Here is a 17,003-nt window from a genome sequence, read left to right on the forward strand (position 1 = left end):
TTTAGAATGAGCCCTTTCTTAAACTCACACATTGTGACTTTACACCACTTTTTAATGTTTTCTGATTGTCCTTTCAATAATCCAGAGACAGAGCTCTTCTGCCTGGGTGGATGCTTTGAATGGCCTGCACTGACCTCATGTTTATAAGCAACTACCTCACACTGTTCCATCTGTGGTTAATGTGTTCCCGCTTGGCCCGAGTGGTCACGCATAGCAAGAAGCTGAGGACACTGCCTGTGGCTTTGGCAAGCGCTGGTGATTCACTGCTGAGTTCTCTGGAAACTCTGCATTCCTCCTCAGTCTGTAAGATCCTCAGACCGGGAAAAGAACTCGTGTCGGACATTTCTCCTTCATATCTCTTACATTTCTCTTAACACTTTGTTTTTCAGGTTCTGTCGTTCTTTTACCTTTGTTTCTTTCATTCAAGCTGGTCAGCGCAACTGTGAGTATATTTGACATCACTGTGTTTGTATTATGGAAATGGAATGCATTCCCAGCTGGATAGTGAGGGAACATGTTATTCCTTATGAGTGTAGGAGAGCTTATGTGAGGATCTCAAGTTCTCTCTGTATTTCTGTCAAGCTTTCTGGGCATGTTAGTGCAGATTCCATGTAAATTATAAGATGCGAGACTACTCAAGGGTGTTGTGAAAGTTCATATGGATTATATTATGCATTCTTTTCACTGGGCCTCTCATTGTATTTCCGTGTAATCCATTCATACACATGGAATGAAGCTTACCAGGAATTCAGGACAATGTTGAGAATACAATGCTTGAGTCATATAGTCACACAAACCATGTACTTCGTGAAAATAGAGACACCTAAGGTAAAATATTACTCCAGTAAAAGTAGAAGTTCCTCCCTTTAGACCTCCACTTGAATAAAAGTACAAAAGTATTTGCCTTCAAATGTACTTAAGTATCAACAGTAAAAGTACTAAAAGAGTAATTATGGCTCTGATGTCCTGTTATCATTTTTATAACAAGACTCTCTTCATGAACTCATTTTAGGTGAAAATCCTCCAGTGTCTCTCTTGGTAAACCAGTCTTTTAATAGAAGGTCATTAATTAGTGACGCTGACGTCTATTAAAATGATCATAAGCACAAAACACTGAAGGTAAACAGTTTCCATCAGGGAGAACCGAGTGGCTCTGAAATCACTTTTTACACACAAGCAAAGTTTCAGTTTCAGATTTATTTACAACTTAGTTCCAAGTTGAAGTTTAATAAAAACTGGCTTTATACTCAGGATCACAAATGAGCTCCTTTACTATGTTGATCTGTAGGTCTCTGTTCATAAACATAAACCAGCCCAAACTAATTTACTATAAAATGAAAGTGTTTGTATAAATTGAGAAAAAAGCCACGTCAGTCACGACTGCATATGTGGACATATTTCTATATTGTGCTCTATTTACTCAAAGTTAGGTTAGTTCATCATTTATGTTGAACAGACTCTCCCAAAATTTGACGCTGCTGCACTGACGTTGAACTGTGTGCTGCACTGGGTCGGTATGACCAACAGGTCAAAACAAGCTCAAAACAAAGTGACCGCTGGGCCCTGATTGGTGTTCTTGCTTTGTGCTTCTTTCATTTTGACATGTTATGTTTACTATATGTTATATAGTAAAGAATTACATTTACTCAGTTACTGTCCACCACTGATTTAAATGTGATCAAATGAACCTTTAGCATTACAAAGTAAGTGCTGTAGGTGTTGATACTCTGTGAAAATGCAATTATGATTTGATGTATTATTTATTTGAAATACATATTGTGTGAGTGTCTGCAGACGTACATGGTTAATGTACAGTACAATGCAGATCACAGATGTCAATTCTGTTCATTCAGTTCATTTATACTTAGTTGCATCTGTAACGTTTTTATAAACACAAAACAAAAGGAATGACAGATTTCACAAAATGTAGTGGAGTAAAACGTCAGATATTTGATTTTGAAATGTAGTGGAGTGAAAAGAAAAAGTCGCCCAAAATGGAAAAGCTTCAGTACAGATACACGAAAAAACTACTTAAGTACAGTAATGAATTACATTTACTAGGTTACTGTCCACCACTGAATACAGTGTTGGGTTAGTTTCTCAGAACAAGCAATTCATTACACATGACTGACTATTTCTCTATAACCTATTCTCTATAGTGAAACCCATAGGCAGCTGTACAAGAGAAAAATCCCACAGTTTTTCATGGCTTTTTGTTTAGAAAAGAAATGTTAGCATATTATCTAGCATGTTAGCATTTTAGCATGATGCTGAGTTCCAGTCACTTCCCGTGCTCACACTGGCAAGGCAAGCCAAGATCATTTAAGCATCACCTTTCATTCACTGCTGTCTCTCAAAATACTTTACAAATGAGAAAATACAGAATCAGAAAATACAGAGTTGTTTGAAAACGAAGAGCAAATTACAAACATAATTATAAAACGGTAGATTTAAAGAAAATAAAACATCTAAGCAAAAATGTTATTAGGATTAAAAAGTGCTGTTACAGAGGAAAAGGGGCAAGAGATGCTAACCTTGTTTAAACTCAGCTGAAAGGCGCTATACTAGGAACATTTTTTTAGGCTGGATTGAAAGTGTCCAGTGTCTGGGCTCTTCTAATGTTCTCTGTCAACTGGTTCCATTTAAGATCAACACAGTAGCCAAACATTGCTTCTCCATGTTTAGTCTTCACCCTCGCCGAGACTAACTGGCCTGTTCCTACTGATCTGAGAGTTCTGCTCGGTTCACATTGCTGCAGCATATAAAATAAATGGAGTGATTTATAGACCAGTAATAGCATCTTAATACCTATTACACCTTAGTAATACAGTACCTATTCTGTCACTGCTCACATTCTCATTCAGACAGTTAAGAGCATCGCATATAATTCATACTGTTTATTTAATTTTCTGTTTCAATTCAATTACAGTGATTTAAACTGTAACATCACTTCTTCTTTACCATAAAAAATGACCATTGCTCTAATACATAAAACGTTCTGTTTGAAAGGATAAACTTCAGAAATCTGCGCTGTTTTCACTCTAAAGTTATTATAGAAAAATATTAGCTTTCATCCATTCATTATTTAAACCTTTTCTGCCTGTAGAACACGCTGAACATCTAACATATACTCTCAGCAAAAAAGGTTCTATATAGTACCAACAAGGTTCTTTGGCCTGCAACAATAATGGAACCCTTTTTGGTGCTATATAGAACCCTTTTCAAAAAGGCTGCAGCACGATCTTCGTCAATATGAAGAATCCTTTATTGATGCAAAGAACCTTTAAATCATGCAAAGGGTTCTTTGCATGTTCATGGTTCTATAGATCCATTTCCTTGACTAATGAACCTTTGAAGAACCATCTTTTTTAAGAGTGTAGGATATTTTTCACCACCAGTTATTTTGGTTGCACTAAAAGGTACTTTAATCGATTAAAAATTTATGTTCTGTTTTCTCATAAGTGCCTTATAAGGGGAGGTGGACTGTGAGAAGCTGAACATGAAAGAGACGAGAAAGAAAATGAGCCCAAGAGCCAAATCTTGAGCACATGTGGGGGGACACACCCTAGCATGAGTCAGGAAACTGAGGACAGTTTTCTGTTTGGTTGACCAGAAAGAATAAGCAGTTGGTTACTGAATGCTTGTCTACTCAGCCTATAGCACAAATGCAGGCAGCTGAGCCGCCCAGTCCTACCCTCAGCCCAGACTGAGCAGCAGACGAGTTTCACTTCTGTCAGCGTTTCTATATCAGAGACACAAGAGGAAGTCTGGTGTTTCACAGAGTTAAATGAGCTCTGAAAGCAGACACTTCTATGCAGAAGAGCTTGAGAAGGCATATTAAGATACAATATAATCCAATTTAGGAACCCTATTGACTACATTATCTAAAGAGTTCTTCTGAGAACTTACACTGTACATGTTACTGTTTGCAGAAGTGCCCCACCTCCTGTGGTTACAAGTGGCCAATGCCGTCCTGCTCCAGCCATCCATGGCGCCGCTTGTAGCAGGCCATTCCTCAAAGTGTCAGGAGGACGAGGCTTTTTTGACGGTGCATCCACAGAGCTGAGCAGAGAGTCTGCACTCACGGTGAAGCACAAACGGCCGTGTAAAAATGAATCATAACTGCCATCCCCTTTAATATGGTTTGAGACAAATGTGTGATGTAGTCATAGTGCTAAGTGGTGGGGTTTAAGCATCCATGACTTTTTATCTCATCGCCACAGTGCAAAGCTAAAGAAGCAGATTTTGGACACCAGAAAAGACAGGAATGGGACCTCCTGACTGCCCCACTGGAAAAGTTGCTTAAGTTAATCTTAAATCTAGTCCATTTATTTCTCTATGCTTTTGTTACTAAAGTCATTTTATCATCATGATATCATGATAATAGTACAATCACACTATATCAGGTAGATTAGTTTGCTCATTTTAAGAAATGACTTTGATTTGACTTTGAAATGTACTGGAGTGAAAGTTAAAAGTTGCCTAAAATAGAAAAACTTCAGTGCAGATACACAAAAAATACTTAAGTACAGTAAAGAATTAGATTTACATAAATACAGTTACTGTCCACCACTGATTTTAAATGTGATCAAATGAACCTTTAGCATTACAAAGTAAGTGCTGTAGGTGTTGATACTCTGTGAAAATGCAATTATGATTTGATGTATTATTTATTTGAAATACATATTGTGTGAGTGTCTGCAGACGTACATGGTTAATGTACAGTACAATGCAGATCACAGATGTCAATTCTGTTCATTCAGTTCATTTATATTTAGTTGCATCTGTAACATTTATTAAAATTGCATACAAAATATGAAAAAATGCAAATGAGGTCATTTAAAAATATATTTAACAAATACATTTTTGGCCATTTTCACACACAGAGATATACGTGGTAAACACATTTAGGACATGTTTTTTTCCATATGGGATAATGGTGTTTTAAAGGATGTAGTTTACATAGTTTAAAGTGTGTAATATGCTTTTTTATTATGTGTTTTTCCTATTTTGACTTAATCCCAGACCTGTGTCCCTACTGACATACACAGGGCCTTTCTAGATGACCTTTGCTCTCACCGCTCCCTCTGAAGATAACCCTTTTGGGCCACATGGGCTTCATGGCACTGTACTGCATCCTGTGTCTGGTCATGCCGACTCTTTTGCATGGAGAGATCACGCTGGCCTGCGTGCGTGAGCACAGCCCCTTCATCTGTGTGTGCACACAGGACCTGGTAGCGTGCAGCATCATCAATTCCAGCGAGTGTGACTGCGTTGACCACCCACTCTCCATGCCACAGCAGGTCAGAATGCTCCAGAGTACGAATAAATCACTGGCACAAGCGATTAATTCCCTTCAAATATTTGTTCCTTCTCAATATTTGCAGTAATATATATATTTTTATTTATTTGTTGAGGGCTTTCATTCTGAGACTTCTAAGACTGGAGAAGATCCTCACTGCCCAATTACGATTCCTGCTATTGGCCAGTATCACATTGGCCTGGGTTTTCCGAAAGCATATCAGTGCATAATGGCTCATTTTATGTCCACATCTTTGATGAATAAGGTCTACTGTACTTTTAATACTTAAACAATCTAAATTATTGTCAATAACACCAATAATATTAACAGTAACAGTAAAGAATAACAATGATAATACTGATAAATTTGCACACAGCACTTTTTGTGCATGCACTTCCTTTTTTACGTGCACAGTGTTATAAACAAATGTTGCATCTACATGTTCACTGCAAAGACTTTGGCTTTATACTACTGATACAGTAAATAACTACTGCCCTAATGTATGAACACAGCATACTTAGTTCTGCAGAAGCTCATATGCTGTAATATTACTGCTCAAACAGGCAGTGTTTTATGAAAAATAAACACTCCATCAGCTGAGAAAGACATATTTGTTAATTTCATATTTTATATTTTTATATTTTTCAATCATTGTAATTTTAACACTATAAAGACATTGAAATTCTGACATGGTTTTGGGGTTGGGGGGGTTCAGGTATGGGACTGGAGGGGGCAGTGTACCACCTGCTTCACCTCAAACTCCACCAACCACTGGCTGAAGAGCTGCTGAATACTTTTTGGCCTCACTGTCAAAACATTTGCACAAATTAGGGAGCACTTCATGTACAGTACTGTGTGAAAGTTTTAGGCTTCTAAGCAAATTTTAAACAATTTACCTCAGCAGTGAGTTTATCACAATACACATTAGAATAAAGTCACATTCCTAAATTCATTTAAATAAACATAAAACAATAAAAAGTAACAAGAATTTCTTGGGCCATATTTTCTTTGACACCTTCACAGCCGCCACAGAGACCTGTTAATATCATCAATTACATCATGAGCACAATTTAATGACACACTGATTGGTCAAATCAGGAGCTGCTTTTTAACTACATATAATACTGGACTTCCTCGAGGAGAGGTTTGAAAATGGTTAAACAAACACACTAAAATCCAGAAAATCACTATTTATTATTTATATGATTTATATATATATATATATATATATATATATATATATATATATATATATATATATAATAGTAAAAAAAAGAGAGAGAGAGATTTTAAAAATGTGTCTTTGGTGCCTAAGGCTTTTGCACACTACTGTAAATTCTGTGCATTTGAGGGCAAATCAGGGTGTGTCTGAAGCAGATTTGTCAGTTGCACCCAAATCACTGCATGTTTTGCTGTCCTATTCCTAAATCAGACTTGGAGTGGTTTGTATGTCATTCAGGAAGATCCAATCTGCACTCATTTCTATGCAACTTTCATGAGTAGAGGCCACTGAATTGAGAACAAAAATCCACCATTAGTCACTAAACGTCTTTCCCTCTGCCTCGACCAAAGGGTAAAGTCAGAAACTCGGCTACCAAATTTGTTTTCAAAGCTCCAAATTGAAGGTACGACTTGAAGGAATGTTCACGTGTAACTTTTAGGTAGAAAAGTCATGTTGATGTTTCTGAAACCCTGTTAACGCAAAGTGTTCAAGTGCTTTGAAGTATAAAACATGATTAGCTATTTAGCTAGCCTAATGATTTTGGTATCTTCCTAACTTTGCCTGTCTGTTTCCCATTGTAACAATGTACACAATGTAATCAGCGATTATAGGTTTAAGTAAAGGTTTATGACCCAATGCAGGGGAGAACAATGGCTATCAGAACTAGGCCTTCAGTTCAGGCCATAAATGTCAAACTGCAAGCAAGAAAAAACTCCCAAGATACTGATTACTGGTCGCACCCTTATGGGATTCTAGTAGGATGTCAGCGCTAAGCCAAAAGCAGTTCATATTAACATTTTTGGGCCATCCTAGATTAAACATGGACATTGAAAGTGTGTGAAAGATATTCCATGTGTTTTATTTCAGACTTGTAACAGACATTATCATATTGTTGCCCTTGTAGCAGTTTTACAGTTACTCTTTGGCCCCATTCCGTTTCTTACTCTTACCCCTACTCCTTGTTTTAGGTGGAACCGAGTTACAGGGTAGTGGTTGAAGTCTTGCCCTACGAAATGTGCAAGTAAAATAAAAAAATTACCTCGATTCATTATCAGGCAACCAGCGCTGCTCTGTAGGCCAACCTGCCAGGCTGCAGTGACAGCAGAAGAGGGTGAAGTTCAGCTCCTCACTGCTGGACTTTAGTTACATTTAGGGAATATGTACCTTCAAAGAGACAGTGATACACCATTGCCCGCCCCTAGTTCTTTGGTAATATGAAGCTGAAGTCAGCTGTTCACCAGCTTCTTGTTTGGATTTTCCAGTTTCACCTTCAGTGGAGCAGCAGTTGTTGCAGTTGCTGCTGCTGAAGCCTGAGGATCCAGCCAAAAAGTTAGCTAGCTAGCTACTGAGACATCAGCATAATACCATTGACATTTTATTTTTATACTACTAATGACTTCTTTATGAAGAAAAGAACCATAATTAATCAAACCCACCTTAAACTAAGATAATACTACGGTTATTGTAACTTTTTTACTCACATATGAGCGTTTCTTTGATTGCTTATGCAGCCATCTTGCTGGTTTTTCTTTTATTGGCTCTGAAAAGCCTTCGTTTGGAGGGCCAGGTAGCCCTAACTCTTCGCCCTACCCCTCTATCTCAGCAAAAATTGGGACACTCTAACTCTAGACATGAATGTGCAAAACAGACGGGTAGGGGCAAGGGGTGAAATGGGAATGTGCCTTTCAAGAAAGAGTCCTAGCATAGAACTGCTGTTGTTTTCCATTCCTAACAAATGACTGGAACACATTGACCAGACAACCACTCATACTAACAGTGATGTATCTAGAACTTCCAGAAGGCCTACAGTGACTTTGTTTTACAATATGGCTTTCAGCCTTTGGGTTGATTCTATATTAAATTGGTAGTTAATGTGTAAAGCCTTCTGCTCAGTTCCTGAAGTCCTGACAAGTGGGAGAGGCTGTTCAGCTGTATCTAGATATCACAGAGAAAAATAAAATCTTGATCGGATCATTTTCTATTGGACAGAACAGAGCTCATTTACATATATCAGTCTAAAAGCCACAGCAACAAACTCAGCCTATTTAATTGTATTTAAAGTGATAAAGAGAGATGGGAAAACATTGATCATATCAGTCATAAATAACTGTCTCTGAACCCCCCCACCCCAGCAGGCCGAAGGACCCGGCACATTGCAATACAAGCGGTTGACTGTGTGGTACACATCACCACTCAACGTGGCACGGCTACTGAACAACTCAGAGGTTCGGCACCTGGTGCTGGTCAAGTGCGACCCGACCGAGGAAGAGCTGCCACCCCTCGACCACTTTGTTGTGCGGAGGCTGGAGAGGCTGAGTGTGTCGTATCCATTCTTGAGGCCTGGACAGATCCATGACGTGGTGCTGGGGAGGGAAGTGGGAGCACCGTACCATGAGGAAGCGAGGATAGCTGTCATTCACACAGCTGTGTTGGCGGGGAAGGCCGAGCTTAAAGCCTACACAGTGAAAACCGAGGTGGACAGCAAGGGCATGATGTCCTTTCCCAACGTATTTATGTCTCATGAAGGGCTTCCAGAGATGACCAGAATGTTTGTGACTTTTGTCTATTGAGTGGCATTTGGATGTTATCGTTTCTGGAGCTGACTTTCCTCCCTCGCTTGTGTTTCATGTTCACAGTTTGTGCGAGTCTTGGGAAAAGATTCTCAGGATATCGGAGGATGGACAGATGGTCGACATTATTAATTTATGCAAATGGTACAGTTTCTTTACAGGGGGTGGGTGAGGAGAGGGATGGGGGACAAGTATTCGGTCAGTATTGTTTTTGTTATTTAATAAATGTCCAGTGCACACATCCACTTCAAATTTAAATATGTCTTCTGTCTTTGTGCGTCTAAATGAACACAAAGTATTCACAAGCAAGCAAAGATATCGCTGCTGTTGGAACAAAACCTCATCTCCAAAAAGGTGACTTTACAGGACAAGGAATAACATTCTTTACTTTTAGTGGAAGTAAATAGATGATTTTTCTTTTCAATGTAATTTTGGACCATTTCTGTCATGAAAGGCAACTGTATAACGTTAGTGCATGTCATAAACCTGTTGGCAGTTACAGGTTTGAAATAATTGGCATTTTGCAGCACTATGATTCAGTTTTGGCCCGTTCCTCTTGGTAAACCATCTTCAGTTCCCCAAGGTCACGAGGGTCCCCCTGATGGACTCTCAATTTCAAAATCCTCCATAAATTTCCATTGACTGGCTAGACCATACAAGCCCTTTAAGATTCATCTAATGTTATATTCTATTTAATTCTCCACTAATATCTCCTGGAATTTCACTCTATTCATTTTTTCCTTCAATGACATGTAATGCCCCAATACTCTGATGTGCATCGCTGTGCTTCTTCTTGATCAGAGGAGTTCTGCGTGGGTTATAAGAACCAAGATTATCAAAAGTGGATATTTCCTCTATCCAAATTGACAGTACATTAGTCTCCCCCTCACCTCAGGTTAAGAGCTTGGGTGTCATCTTAGATAACTGTATCTTTCCGCTCTCACATTAGTAATGTAACCCGGTCTGCGTATTTCCATCTGCGTAACATGAATCATCTACGCCCTTCCCTCACCCCCCATACTGCATCTATTCTAGTTCATAGTCTTGTTACATCCCGCATTGACTACTGTAATTCTCTTCTCTTTGGCCTTCCTCATAAATCCCTCCATAAGCTTCAGCTGGTTCAGAATGCAGCTGCCCGTATTATCACTAAAACTCCTTCATTCCGTCACATTACACCTGTCCTTCAACAGCTCCACTGGCTCCCTGTGAAATATAGGATCAAATACAAAATTCTCCTCCACACATTTAAGGCCATACATAATCTTGCCCCCCCTTATCTGTCAAATCTTCTCCAAACTTCTACTCGCTCGCTCAGATCCTCCTCTTCCATTCATCTCTCTGTACCTTCTGCTCGTCTGACTACCATGGGGTGCAGAGCTTTCAGCCGCTCTGCTCCCAAAATCTGGAACTCCCTCCCACCTGACATCCGTAACATTGACTCTTTTCCTCTTTTCAAATCAAGTCTTAAAACTCACCTGTTCAAATTAGCCTACTCTCTCTGTTGATGTTTTTTTTTTTTTTCCTTATAACCCTACATTTTGTACAGTGTCCTTGAGTGTCGAGAAAGGCGCTTTTAAATTAAATTTATTATTATTATTATTAAGATGATTACAGTGCGGTTCACTGCTTCGTGTTCTCTGGGTAACTGTTCCTCCTGCTGCTTGCAAGTCATCCTGCAACCCTTTTCAAATGGCTGCTGGCTTCTGTCTTTCCTTCCTTATCAGTAGTCTGAGAGACATCTTGCATGGCACATCTGTCCAGGGACGATTAGTGGTTGCCCCATGAACTTCCCACTTGATTATGACTGAAGCAGTTGTACTGACAGGGAACATTCCTGTCTTAGGGATGTTAGGGATAAGGTCTTTGCTATGTCTCCATATCTTTTTTGGTTCATGTGTTTCTTTAATAACGTTGTCCATGAGAACTTTAGGAAGCTTCTCCACCTTCAACATCATTGCTACTTGTTGTGTGAAATCTTCTCAAACAACGGCAGTGTCTTTTATAATGACACCAAGTGTTATTTGTAGTCTGAGAGCAGTTTATTACAGCATTAAAGCTGCACTGTGTAAGATCTGTTTGTTAAAACTAAAGGAACTTGCCATTCTGAGTTGCTGCTGGAATTCTCCCTGTAAAGCCAGAAATAGTCACAAGTCGGAGCTGTCAGGTCAGATTTTGCAGGAGATTTTCAGACGTCTTTACGTATTGATGTCATACGGACAGACTCCAAAAGGTGGCACAGGAAAACTCAAACAATAAGCTGGCAAATAAAATGTTAACTTCAGCTTTGTGGTTTTAATGCTGATAGTATTTTTTTGATAAGGTTTTGCTATCAAAATATCTTACCTAGAGCTTTTATGTCTGGAGCTGTCTGCAAAATGTGCGACGGCAGGACATTTTGACAAAGTAGTGCAGTTCAGCAAGCTAAAAGGGAGAGCGACAGAGCTTGAGCTAAGACCAGGATCACCACTGACGTTTCAGAGGTGGCCACAGCTTTGTGACCTGAAGGGACTCCAGAGCTAATTCAGCTTTTTTTCTTGCTGGACAGGTAAGTTATATTGGTTATTTGCTAGCTAGCTATCAAAAAAAGACAGCCAGATTATACAGCCCCACTTTATATTATGTGTCTCTCATAACTGTGTAGTTACATGTGAATAACATATGGAACAACACTGTAACTACTAATGATTTAGTCACTTTTACAGATGGATTACAGACATACACCTTATGTAATTTCACGTGTGTATCAACTTCAGTTTTGCCTCATGTAATTACACAAGTGTGCCTTAACAACCTATCATCTCATGTAATTACACAAGGGTAATAACACAAATGTAATTACATTTGTAATCAGACTGGAACAGCAGTTGTTTTCAGAATGTACATTCATCTTATAATGTAACTGTTATGACATTAATTGTGTTGCATTAAACCCAAAGCAATGTCTATATTACCACTCCATTATTACACAGTAGCTACATAACAACTACACAGGACCTGTCCACTTATGTTAAAGTGTAACATTAACACTGCACTACAGGAAAGTTCCTGTGTAGTTGTTATGAATGTACAATGTAGTTATAGAGTGCTATTAATCAATGTGATTAGATTACCATGTTACAACACAGTTATTACACAGTAATTATGTAATAATAACAGTAATAATGTAATAGTAATAATGCAATGTTACAATAACAGTAATAATGCAATGTTACATAAAACATACTTCCATTAACTACTGACAAAAGACTTCTGATCTGTGGTGTATCAAAAAGATTGTGTAATTGCATAAGGTAAAACTGAAGATGATACCCTGTAATTACACAGGCTGTACTTCTGTAACCTGTCTGTCACATCATCAGTAGCTACAGTGTTGTTGCATATGTTATACATGTGTAACTACACAGGTATTAGAGACACTTAATATAAAGTGGGACCGATTATACTGTTGTGGAATAGAACTGTTAAGTTGTTTTAGCCATATAACTAACATTAGCTGGCTAATTTTACTTTGGTACTAATGGTACCTGTTTGTGCTTCACAGTTCATCCTCTATTGTTTGATGAACCTAGCTAGCCATTCACAGATCATTTTCAGTGCTACTGTCTGTCTTCTTTCATAAACTCAACCAATATAAAATAGACTTGGCCAACATTGCTTAAATATTACATTTACATTTATGGCATTTGGCTGACGCTCTTATCCAGAGTGACTTACAATTTGATCATTTTACACAAGTAGGCGAATGCACTGTTAGGAGTCTTGCCCAAGGACTCTTATTGGTATAGTGTAGGGGGCTTACCCAGGTGAGGGATTGAACCCTAGTCTACAGCGTAGAAGGCAGAGGTGTTACCCACTACACTACACCAACCACTTAAATAGATATCTGACTGAGTGGAGGCTTATAGCTAATAGATACATTTGCTACCCAGCTGTAGTGAGCTAGTTATCGGTTATCTGTGGTGAAGCAGGTAATATTCATATTTTTCCCTCAGTTATGAAGAAGAGCAGCTCAGATAATTCGACTTGGAGAAGGGGTCTGCAGCACAACCCAATGTAGAAATGTACTGCTCTGCAATGTGTTTACTGTTGTTTTGTATGTCATTATATTCAGTATTGTGTGCCTGTACTGTGACTGTATTTAGAACATTCATCTGTCTATTCTTGTTTATCCCTACATGTTCATGTCTATCAGACCTGTCACTTGTCATGTATAGTTTGAGCCTAATCGTGGCATCAGTTCATGCAATAAAACTGAGCCCAATGTCTTATGGGCTGGCTAGGTGTCTGGTACCTGTGCACAAACAAACTTCTTTTCTCCAGACATACGGCTGGTCCCCTGGTTAAGTTTGGGTTTGGATTCTTCACCAGGTTACAAAATGTTCTTCTGCAGGTTTTGTGCATTTACATATTTCCACCAGAGAGGTCGCCAGTTCCTCAAATTTGCTAAATTTACAAAGTGCAGCTTTAATATCTAGAACTTGATTCACTTTTATGAAACATGTACATGTCATTGTACTATCTTTACAGCTGTAACTTTGCAGGAGAAGGAAAAACATTCTTAACTTGTAATCGAAGTTAATGTAGCCAGCTTTTTTCCTCCAAGCAGTTTTGGACCATTTCTGTAGATCCATTCATTACAAAATGTTAACCCAAGGCAAAAGGTAACAGTAGATTTCAAGGGATATGAAAAAAAGAGTCAAAAATGACAAAGATAGAAACACAAGGTTTTTTGTGTGACAGTGATAGGCTTTTAATATAGTTTCTGAATATTGTTACCTATTAATTTAGTTTTATTTTAAAATGTTGATTTTCTACATATGAATAAAAACTTTATTGTTTATATTAATAAGTATAAAGTCAAATCACATTATGTGTCTAACTTTGAAGTGGATATATGCAGTGCAAGTATGTCAAATAACACAAATAAACATGTCTGAATACTTGTTACCCCTCTGTAAATGGATAAATGGAGTGCTTATATTTGTCTTTTTGTTGTCATAAGAAATGTCTGCACTATTACTACTACTGGCTCTAAATGAAGACTCATATAACGCTGCCTCACATGTTGACATGATAGGCACACTGTGCTGCAGCGCTGGTTTTATACGCTATGTGTCCAAAAGTATCCAGACAGCTCTTCACTCATCGCTGATACAGGTGTTAAACTGTATGCACAAAGCTTGTATCATTACTATTGATAAATACTGACATAGAATGGGACACTGTTGAGCAGCTAGGTCCAAGCCCCCATGAGCATCACCAATGGTTACAGTGGCAAGGAAAAACTCCCTAAAATCAAGAGGAAAAAACCTTGAGAGGAACCAAGACTCAAAAGGGGAACCCATCCTCCTCTGGGCCACACTGGACAGCAAAACAACAAAAGAGCAAAATGATTTGAGAAAAAGCGATTAGCTGGAGTGATCCAGAACAGATCATCCACCATCAGTACCTGACCCCACTAATAATCTTGTGGATGAATGCAGTTGAATCCTTCCAGCAATGTTCAACATCCTGTGTAGAGCAGAGGCTGTTACTGCAGTAGAGGACAAACTCTCTATTAATACCCTTCATTTGAGGAGCAGGTTTACAAACCTTTGGAAGTATAGTGTTTGTGTGTCTGAGAAAAAAAAACTCTCCAAAGCAAAGCATCTTCAAATTAGTATGTTTGTTGTTTTGACATGTCCTAACTGAACCATTAAAATTTGCCTACATATAGCAGCTTGTGCCGTCTTTAGCGCATAATACACATGAGCTAAAAGAAGGTGTATATACAGTACTGTGCAAAAGTCATTGGCACCCATAGACACATTTTCAAAATCAGTTTATTTGCTGAGAAAAGTGTTAATATTTGAATAAACAAAATTTATAGAATATTAATTAATAATGATCCCCCCCCCCCCACACACACACACACATATATATATATATATATATATATATAAAATAGTAATTTTCTGGATCTTAGTCTGTTTGTTTAACCATTTTCAGATCTCTCCTCGAGGAAGCACAGTATTTTTAACTAAATGTAGTGGCCAATCAGTGCTTCAGTAAATTGTGCTCATGATGTAATTGATGATATTAGCAAGTTTCTGTGGTGGCTGTGAAGGTGTCAAGAATATGGACCAAGAAATTCTTGTTACTTTTTATTGTTTCTATCTTTATTTGAATTATGAATGTGACTTTATTCTAATGTATGTTGTGATAAACTCACTTCTGGGATAAATTGTTTAAAAGTTTGCTTAGATGCTTAAAACTTTCGCACCCTACTGTACAGTACAGGCCCAGTTGTCAGGCACAAATACAGGTGTCTATGATCAGTTAAACAGAAGGTGCCTCGCCTAGACTCCACCCCCAAAGTAATTTCATTGGCTAAACACAAATGCTGGAAAGAAATATATAATCCATGTTAATAATGTGCCCTGCGATGGACTGAAAAGCTGTCCATGGTCTTTCCTGCCTTTCACCCTTTTTCTTTAAAAAATTTGGGATATTGAAATAAAAAATTCAATTTTTTTGCGTTTGAAGTCACATTCATAATGCAGCTGAACTTCAATGTGAAATCATTGAATTCAGGTGTTGCAATCACTTCCATGGCCACAGGTGTGCAAAACCAATCCCCTAGGCCTGCAGACTGCTTCTACAGACATTAGTGAAAGAATGTGTCGCTCTCAGGACCTCAGTGAATTCCAGCATGGTGGCGTGATCGGACACCACCTGTGCAACAAGTCCAGTCGTGAAATTTCCTCACTACTAAATATTCCACAGTCAGCTGTCAGTGGTACTATAACAAAGTGGAAGCGATTGGGAGCGACAGCAACTCAGCCACGAAGTGGTCGGCCACGTAAAATGACAGAGGGGGCAGCGGATGCTGAGGCGCATAGTGCGCAGAGGTCGGCAACTTTCTGCAGAGTCAATCACTACAGACCTCCAAACTTCATGTGGCCTTCAGATCAGCTCAAGAACAGCGTAGAGAGCTTCATGGAATAAGTTTCTATGGCCGAGCAGCTGCATCCAAGCCTTACGTCACCAAGCGCAATGCAAAGTGTCAAATGCAGTGGTGTAAAGCGCCACCACTGGACTCTCGAGCAGTGGAGACGTGTTCACAAAGCAAGGTCCATTGATGAGCGAGTTTGGTGTGGAAGAACCTGACTGGCCTGCGCAGAGTCCTGACCTCAAAAGGATAGAACACCTTTGGGTTGAATTAGAGCGGAGACTGTGAGCCAGGCCTTCTCATCCAATATCAGTGAATGACCTTACAAATGCTCTTCTGGAAAAAATTCCCATAAACACATGCCTAACCCTTGTGAAAAGCCTTCCCAGTAGAGTTGAAGATGCTATAGGTGCAAAGGGTGGGCCAACATCATATTAAACCCTATGAACGGAATGTCACTGAAGTTCATATGCATGTGAATGTGAAGGCAGACGAGGGAATACTTTTGGCAATATAGAGTATTTGACATATATTTCAAATATACATAAATATACACCCACACACACATCTTCTAAGCTGCTTCTCCCTCAGGGTCATGCCGGTATAAAAATATAAGACCATATATTTTTCCATTTATCTATATACTGAATACATTGACCAGACACTGACGGACAGTGTATGTTTTGACTTCTTGATCAAAATTATTGCAATTCAGGCCCGATTCCACACTCCTCGTACCACACACCACAGACACTAGCATGTCAGTGTCACTGCTGTGCTGAGAGTGGACCACCACCCGGATAACAACCAGTCAGCAGTGGCCTTGAGGTCCGATGCTGTGTCTAATAGAATGAATGGTGAGTGTACAGTCTACCATCCTGATACCTAAATCATTGCAGAGCTTGAGCAAGTACAGATTCTCTAAAAATAAATCATTGTAAATCTCAGAATTCTGAGTATCTCAGAAACTGTTTT

General features: G+C 38.9%; 1 protein-coding gene across 4 annotated transcripts; it reads left to right on the forward strand.

Annotated features, from left to right (window-relative positions):
• Positions 1–257: 257 nt before the first annotated feature.
• si:ch73-52p7.1 (uncharacterized protein LOC100321084 homolog) lies at positions 258–9,249 on the forward strand. 4 transcript variants are annotated; one of them, XM_037538412.1, is made up of 4 exons: positions 258–442; positions 3,933–4,306; positions 5,026–5,303; positions 8,657–9,249. In XM_037538412.1, exons 3-4 carry the CDS (start codon positions 5,112–5,114, stop codon positions 9,092–9,094), a joined length of 630 nt encoding a protein of 209 aa, XP_037394309.1. In that variant the 5' UTR covers positions 258–442; positions 3,933–4,306; positions 5,026–5,111; the 3' UTR covers positions 9,095–9,249. The 4 variants fall into 4 exon arrangements, with proteins under 4 accessions (XP_037394309.1, XP_037394308.1, XP_017549607.1 ...); XM_037538411.1 differs by having other exon boundaries at positions 3,933–4,086; positions 4,224–5,303; XM_017694118.2 differs by having other exon boundaries at positions 3,933–4,086.
• Positions 9,250–17,003: the final 7,754 nt, after the last annotated feature.

This window comes from Pygocentrus nattereri, chromosome 5 (assembly GCF_015220715.1).
Source record: "Pygocentrus nattereri isolate fPygNat1 chromosome 5, fPygNat1.pri, whole genome shotgun sequence".
Lineage (NCBI taxonomy): Eukaryota > Metazoa > Chordata > Actinopteri > Characiformes > Serrasalmidae > Pygocentrus > Pygocentrus nattereri.